This window comes from Gekko japonicus, unplaced genomic scaffold (genome assembly GCF_001447785.1).
Source record: "Gekko japonicus isolate JY-2015 unplaced genomic scaffold, Gekko_japonicus_V1.1 scaffold348, whole genome shotgun sequence".
In the NCBI taxonomy this organism is placed as follows: Eukaryota; Metazoa; Chordata; class Lepidosauria; order Squamata; family Gekkonidae; genus Gekko; species Gekko japonicus.
The window spans coordinates 1055544-1063645 of NW_015159720.1; the positions used below are offsets into that span (position 1 = coordinate 1055544).

General features: G+C 44.9%; 1 protein-coding gene across 1 annotated transcript in view; it reads left to right on the top strand.

Annotated features, from left to right (window-relative positions):
- Positions 1-3766, top strand: part of APPBP2 (amyloid beta precursor protein (cytoplasmic tail) binding protein 2) — a 47451-nt gene extending 43685 nt beyond the window's left edge. The window contains exons 12-13 of the mRNA XM_015420169.1: positions 858-1023; positions 2567-3766. Of these exons, the coding sequence (XP_015275655.1) occupies positions 858-1023; positions 2567-2820 (420 nt within the window). The 3' untranslated portion in view covers positions 2821-3766. The remainder of the gene's footprint in view (positions 1-857; positions 1024-2566) is intronic.
- The last annotated feature ends 4336 nt before the right edge of the window (positions 3767-8102 follow it).

Genomic DNA, 8102 nt, shown 5'->3' on the forward strand with positions numbered 1-8102 from the left:
AAGTGGATCGTAGGGCTGATAGAACTATGTCACCTACTGGCGAAACAGCCGTTGCCAGGCCCAGTACGGGCTCATTCCACCAGGGCTGTTGCTACATCCACTGCTTTCCTGAAGGGAGTACAGCTGCAAGACATTTGCAGAGTCGCAACCTGGGCCACGCCTAACACCTTTATCAGGCACTACGCCCTAGACGTCCGCCAGTCCACCAGTGACAGTCTGGGACGTCAGGTTTTATCATCGGCTAAGCAGTAAACACCTGACAGCACCCGCCTCCAGGTAGGCTACTGCTCGCTAATCTCCCATTGGTGTGAAGCACAGAGACCACGAAGAAGATAAACAGGTTGCTTACCAGTAACTGGTGATCTTTGAGTGGTCATCTGTGCATTCACACCACCCGCCCTCCTGCCCCGCTGCTGTCTTCTTCTACCTGTTTTATTAGGAGATTGATACGCGGCGGTTGGTAGGAACTGGCGGGATGTCCGTGCCTGCCCTTCTGGGCATGCTCGCTGGGGCTCCTGAGCATGCTCAGTTGGGCCAGGCACGAAAATCCTTTCAAGAGAGCTTGCTAGGCACCGGCAGATCCAGCGCAGGCGCACTAGATCCCCATTGGTGTGAATGCACATATGACCACTCGAAGATCACCAGTTACTGGTAAGCAACCTGTTTTTTTTTACACTTCCAACAATTATTCAACATATTTTTGTACATTTTAGCTAATCTGTCTAGTGATTTTTATTTTTTTTAATTTTCTGTGTGTGAACAAGAGAAAGAGGCATAAATTCTTGCCTTAGTTTTTAAGTGCGTGTTTGTGCGTTTACAAAACATTTAATCAAGGTTAACTTTTTGGATTGTTTTAGGAAGCAGAAGAAATGCACATCAAGGCGATTCAGATCAAGGAGCAACTTCTGGGCCAAGAGGATTACGAAGTAGCTCTCTCCGTGGGACATCTTGCCTCACTTTACAACTACGACATGAACCAATACGAAAACGCTGAAAAGCTTTACTTGAGATCGATAGCAATTGGTGTGTGAATTCTAAGCACGGCTTGTGATATTATAGACGCACACTGGTGGGTGGGTTTGGCACTGCTGCCATAGCAAGCAGGTTGCTATAGAGAGCGTATGGCAGAGTGTATGCCTTTAGGGCTCGAGGGGGTCTTAGAGGCCATCTATTCCAACCCCCGATTCACTGGAAGAAATCCAAAACTGGAGTTACTGTATATACTGAATAGGAAGATGACTTTGAGTGTAAGATGACTCCTTAAAAGGGGAGGGGGGGAATACGTAAAAGCAGATGATCCTGAATTAAATGCCCCCTAAGAGGTCAGCCAACCAGAAGTGCCCCAGTCCCACCAGCATCCATCTTCTCCTTCCAGCACCCTCCCCACCCTTGAGCCCCATGTGCCAGTGCCCTGTCGCTTATTCCCCTGTGAGGGTGGGATCAGCAGGCAGGAGGAATAGCCGCCTTACACACCGCAACCCTGAGAGAAGCGGCTCCACCCAGGCATTCCCATTCTCCCGCTGGCTAATGAGCCGAGCACACGCCTTTTCCCTCCGTGCCATGCGAGAGCCACCATGGCAGTCTGGGCAGGGTTTGGTGCTTGCTGGCTCTGCCGATGCTCCTGGTGCTACCTGAGGGGTTGCTGTGCAGGTAATGAGCGGAAGTTGCCTTGTTTTCCCCCTCTCCCTCGGCGTCTGTACCCTCTGCGGACCATTTCCTCATCTCTGCTTTGCACAAGAGAGCTCTTCCCCCTCCCTCCGTCTTTTCCTTGGCTTCCTTCTTGCCCGCCCAGTCCTGGCAAGGATTCTCCTTTATGCTGGGAAACTGGAGCACACTGGCTGCTTCCAGCCCCCTCTGCAGCTGACGTAGAGGCTGGCCTCCCTCCATGCTTTTGAACAGCTCGGCCACAGTCATGGAAGGAGGAGCACGCGTGCCTGACAGCACATCCAGTCTGCAGAACCCAGCTAATGGGAAGCAGCCCCCCCCCCCCCCCCCCGCTTGTTTCTCTGGGCCGTTTGTCAGATTAGCCCACCCACCCTGGCAGAGCCTGCCAGTAATAGTATGGGGGCAACTTTAACATATCAGTAAATTGGTATGCAAGTTGGAAGACATCCCCCCCACACACACACACACCTTTTGTAAGGCCAAAAAAGTTTTTAAGATACTGTCTTCCTTTCGAGTAAATGCAGTAACTCCAAGCAGTGGCTGTCTAGGCTCTGCTCGAAAGACCCCAGCAAGGGAGAACCCACCCGCTTACCTCTCAGATAAGTGGATCTGTTGTCAAACTCTTCTTACCATTGGGAAGTTTTCTCTTAGTGTTTGGCTGAGTTCCCGCCCGCTGTACCTTAAGCCCATTTGATCTAATCTTGCCCTCTGGAGAAGCAGAGAACGATGCCTTTGCTTAAACAAAATCAGAATTTCTCCTCTCCTTTTATTCCAAGTTTAAAATTAGCTCCAGCTAATGAGATTTTTAAACTTCCTAATCTTCATTAATAACTGCTGTCTCACAGACACATTCCAATGCAGCTTTAAAAAGCAGTTCTGTCTGTGTTTGTTTCTGTTTCAGGGAAGAAGCTTTTCGGAGAAGGTTACAGTGGACTAGAGTATGACTACCGAGGCCTCATTAAACTGTACAATTCCATTGGCAATTATGAGAAAGTATTTGAATACCACAATATTTTGGCCAACTGGAACCGGTTGCGGGACCGTCAGTTTTCGGTAGCAGACGCCCTGGAGGATGTCAGCAGCAGCCCTCAGCCCACTGAAGAAGTGGTCCAGTCTTTTCTGTTGTCGCAGACCATCGACGAACAGATTTGCTAAGGAACTTGGTCGATTTTACCAACTGCTAATTCCCCCCACACACATACACACACACACACCATTTTCCCCAAATTTACACGGGAAAGTCATACTGTGAAATCTGAAAACCATGTCGTTGGTTTTTTTTTCTTGAGGAGGCTGGAGTCGCATTGAAACACTGGTCCAGACCATAAAAATCCCCCGGCTTGGGGTGATCCCAACTTCGGCAGAGTGCCTGTACAGACAGATGTGTGCTAAAATTCTTACCAGCATGTTTATTTTCAGCTCGCATTTTCAACCTGATATTAAAAAAAAAAGAAAGAAAGACTTCCATGTTGGTTTTTTCTCCCCCTCCCCCTTTTCTTTTTTGTTGGAAAGACGCTACTTTACAGGAGATCTCTGCAAGCAAAGAGAGAAATAAAACCATTTAAATGTCCTAAAGAGTTGCATTCTTCATTGTGAGAGGAAGGGGGCCATCTGGTCAGCACTTCCGACGAGTTGGAGTCGGAGAGCACCGGGTGGTTTTGCTCCTTCTTACACTAAGGTGGTCATATTCAGTACGGATCTGTCAGGAAACAGCAATGGTTCATCACGGATATTCACACACACAGAGGGGGGGTGTTAAGATCTGGCTTTTGCCTTTTTTCTGCCTTACGAGGAAGCACAGCAACAAACTCCTCCAGGAAGCAACGCTGGGTCGCGAACTGTGCTAGGCTGCCGATTGACCAACCTGGGCTTTTCAACAAGCATCCGTACCGGACCAGTGATTGTTGGAAGGCGATATAAATCCCTCTTGGCTTTCCTTGTCGATAGAGGAACAAGTTAACCACAGTTTTGTGGGGGGGGTTCTGTCACAGGACCAGGAGAATTAAAAACGGACCAGTCTGTCCTTAGAAAAAGCGTGCCGTCTTGGACCAATGGCTCCACGTTATGATTTCTGCCCCCCCTCCCCCCACATTCACATCTATCCCGGTAGACTTATTTCATCAAAGTGTATTTCCAGTGATAATGAAGACTTTATATACGTGTAATAGGTAACAAAACTAGGAGCTTCAATGTTCGTTGGCGGTTGCAATGGCATGTCTTTTCAAAATACTAAGGTTACTCAGATAAACTAGATGTTAATGCCATAAGCAAAACTTAAAACGCTTCTTATTTCCTCTTTATTTTTCTTTTCATGCTTTCAAAGCAGGCTCTCTCTAAAAGGCTACGACTTGCTTGTGCACATGTTGGGTCGGATCCTACCGGTTTGTTCCATTGGTGCTGGGGTCTTCCTCCGGTGCAGCAGCCATTCCCCAGACAAGCACTAACAGAACAAGACTGTAGGATCGACCCTTAAGACACTGATTTTATTTGAATTTCTGGAGATTAGTTTATTGTACAGATTGCAGGGGTCAGTGGATAATGCCAAAAAAGCACAACTGGTCTGTCTCGCTCTTTAAAAAAAAAAAAAAGCTTCATTTTTTTTTACTTCCAACAGAACAGCCAGATCCTGATTCCTTTATTATATTTTTAAAATTGTCTGTCATATTTTTTAAAAAAGAGATATATAACTATGCCTGTCTCACTAGCTTGTCTTAATTTTTCCATTGTGTACATGGCTTGTTTTTATGCTTTTCTCTTTTTTTCCCTTTGATCAAGTCTTTTTTTATGTTGAGGTAATAATCAAAATCTGGAAGACCAATGTAGCATAGCCAGCAGGATAAGGGTGGGAAAAATCATTGCTGTTATTACCTCAGTTCTCAGTATGGAGTCACAGGCACAGTGTCTCTGTACTTAAGGGTCCGGGGGCTCCCCTATTTTCAGGGGTTTTTAGAAGTTGGCTGTGGGAAAGCTTCTTCTAAGTTGAGTCATAACCCCCCAAAAAACTTTTCTACAGTATTTGAAACAAACCTTCGCATATTTTTGGAGTTTCAGGGGGAGGCCTGTGCGTTTTAAGTTCGCTGTCGGTGGCTTTCGATATTTCTCTTAATCTAACTATAGCAATAGCTTTGGCTTCTAACGTGGAATATGGCAGGCTGATAGTTTGTGCCTTTAAAATGTTTTCGTGGGTGGGGGGGGTGTCCCAGTGATAATCGTCCAAATGGATGCATTTTGGATGTGTTGGGTTTAGCACTTAGGGGAATTGCTGTAGGCAAAAGGGGCTGCAGAACCATTCACAGTGGGAAGATCTTAACGGCTTGTCATTGTATGTCAGAGTCAACTTTTCTCCACGGTGCTTTCTGTCCAGATTCTGCAATATGACCCTCCAAAACACGGGTGCTGCGTTCACTTAATGCGTTTTCCACCCCACAGTCACCACTCATATCCTAAATTATTGACTTCTAACCCGAAGTGTTCCCAAGAATAAAAGCTTGCGTTTGTAACCCAAAGTACCAAATCTTCAGTTAGTATCTTGCATTCAACAAGTGCTCCTTCCTGCGGCTTTCAACTTGGCTACTGTGTAGATGGTTTGATTTAATAACCGAGATGGTATCACAATGAAATAAGGGGCTGTAGACACAATGGGAGTAATTGTGGTGTGTCAGACAGTATGAAGCTTTGAACTTTGTTGGTCTCTGAAGTGCAACGGTAGTGTTATTTTATGAGTTTCAGCTGTAAGTTGTGTTGTTGTTGTTGTTGTTTTTAAAAAAGCCCATTGCATTTCCACCAATGCAATTTTGGAATTGCTTAAACAAAACACTCCTGCCTTTACAATAATGCCAGTTAAATTGCCTTACAAAATTTAAAAAGATGGGATGGAAGGAAGCAACAGTACACCAGTGGAATATACTGACTGAAATAGCAAATTAAGATAAACTTTTTTCTTATAAGCAAAAAACTCGTTCAGTAGATTAAAAAGAAATTTAGGAGCTTGCTCCATTACATGACCTTTGGCCGTACCTTCAGCAGGATTAACTCTGGTGTAGATTCCTGAAAAATTGTTTCTCCAAATGAGGGCTGGCAGAACCAATCTTAGAGGGAGTTAAGTTTGTTTTCAGAGAAGACTATAACAAATTCAAAACCCATATTGGTTGATTGGCTCAAGCCTCTCTGATTACTGTTGGTTTGCTTCATTTAATTGTAATAAATGCTTATCTCCTCAATCTAGTCTGGTGGCAACTAAGAATTATTGGGAGAAACTTACACAGTTTTTTCAAAATATTGAATTGCCATGTTTAGGTATTCCAGTTTTAATGTGTGAGGACCTGAATAATTAAATTCTAGTGGTCACTTAATAATATTTATAGACCAGTTTGGTTTGATTGTGGGTCAGTGGGAAAAGACAGGATTCTGGCATTGTTGGACCTGTTGAGGCCAGTGCAGTCTAGAAAGAACACACCTGGCTGGTTGGAAACTGGAAGTGTGTCTGCTTATTTGTTCCCCCTTATCCCAGAGATAGAATGTCAGGCAAAAAATAGGTTGCTGCTGTACTGACTTGAACAAGGCAGCCTCCCTTATTTTAACCCCCACATTGTTTACAGCGACTGCTCAAGTGGTCCAAAAGTGAGCTAAATGCAGTGCAGTCCGGTTTATCCATGGCTTCCTTCCCACAATCGAAAGGGATTTGAGAAATCCCGAGATTCTTTGAACGTAACACTTGAGCAAGCCTGTTGGGTTTCTGGAATCCAGATGTAATAAGCAACGGTGGTGTCTTAGGCCTTTTGCTGTTCTAGTTTTGTCTTGATGCTTAGGATGCTGTCTAGCCAGTCCACAAGGTCTTTGAATGTATCATTCGGGGGTGCTTCTAAATGTATGCAGCTCAGCCAGTTGTAGAGTAGCACAGTTCAGGATCCTCGATCACTCATTCTCCCGCTTGCATTGGCCAGGGATCGTTCCCTTCCAAATCAGACTAGTGAAAGACCTTGGGGGGGGGGGGGAAGAATTGTTTCTCAGCTATCCCCTTTTGGGTTACCCCCCCCCCCGGGTGATTGAGTGAAGTATTTTATGCCAATAAAGGTGTTTGTTTGTTTGTTTGATTGAGTGAAGTCACAGTATAAACTACTTGAATCATTTCCAGCCCAATGGCATGTGATATTGTAAAACACTTCCACCCCCCATAATCCTTAAATGCACAGGCCTGCCTTCTAAATCATGTTGACTGTTTTGGAATATGCCAGATTGAGTCAGACACTGGAAGAAGAGAGATTGCTTTGTGTGGATGTTCGTGCTGGCGGTCTACCTAGACTTATCACTTGAGTTTATCCAAGCTGACATATTTGGTTGAAGTATAATTTTTTTGAACCTCTCCCAGTGAAAACGCAAAGCTTTTGCCTTGGCATTCCAAAAGGTCCAGAGGGCTACCACCTCTCTCCATATCCTCTTGGAACCGGCCTGCTGGTCATTTCTGCCCTCTGGAGCAGTCCAGTTACCCCAGTTCAGCCGGATCTTGTCAGGGCTTGGGAGCAAAGTAGGGTCAGCCACAGTCAGTACTTGGATGGGAGACCCGCCAAGGAAGACTGGGTTTGCCACGAGGAGAAAGGCAGCGTCAAACCACCTCTGCTCATCTGCCTGGAATACCCCATGGAAGGGATCGCCATGAGTCAGTCAAGAGTCACCGGCAGGTTCCCTTCTGCCCTCTTGCCTTCACAAGCATGGGCGGTGTTATTTATGCCCTGTAGCAGTCAAAACTTTGCCTATTGCAGTCCTCACAAATTTGAAAAGACAGAACTAACTTCCAGTTCATAGAATGTAACCATGACTAAAGTCCTGGATTCCCCCCCCCCCCCCAGCTTGTGCATGATCTATCTCATGACTACACTTAAGCAAAACCCTTGGTAATGGTGAACTGTCCCTCCGTGTAGGCAAGGTCGTTTTGTTTTGTTTTTAATGGGAGAATGCGTAGCTGGAGAACTTCTTGAGATCCCACGCTGCTTGCTGCACAGTAGGAGGTTAGTCATAGTTGATAACTCTTTTTTAAAAAAACCAACCCTGTAATAAAACCGTAAATAAATAGATATTAATTGCAGAAATATATGATACCTTAAAGACTGAATTAATTACAAAGTCAAGATAAGTACAGGTTTGTAAAGCATAAACATCATAAACCAATTTTAAAGGCAAGGTAAGTCCCAAATTGTGGAAACTTCAAAACAGATCATCAGTCAGTGAAGAACCAGCACTTCGACATCAGGGAAGACCCATCGATCAGGAGAGAACCATCATGACCTCCAGGAGAAAGCTCTGATTAATTTCCATATTGAAATAGTTCATTGGTGCCCATATATAAGAATTATATGACAGACACAGGCTTTTAGTGGAATGATTGTCATCTTTAATTGTATATTAGGCATTTTGTATTAAATATTACATATTTAATCATA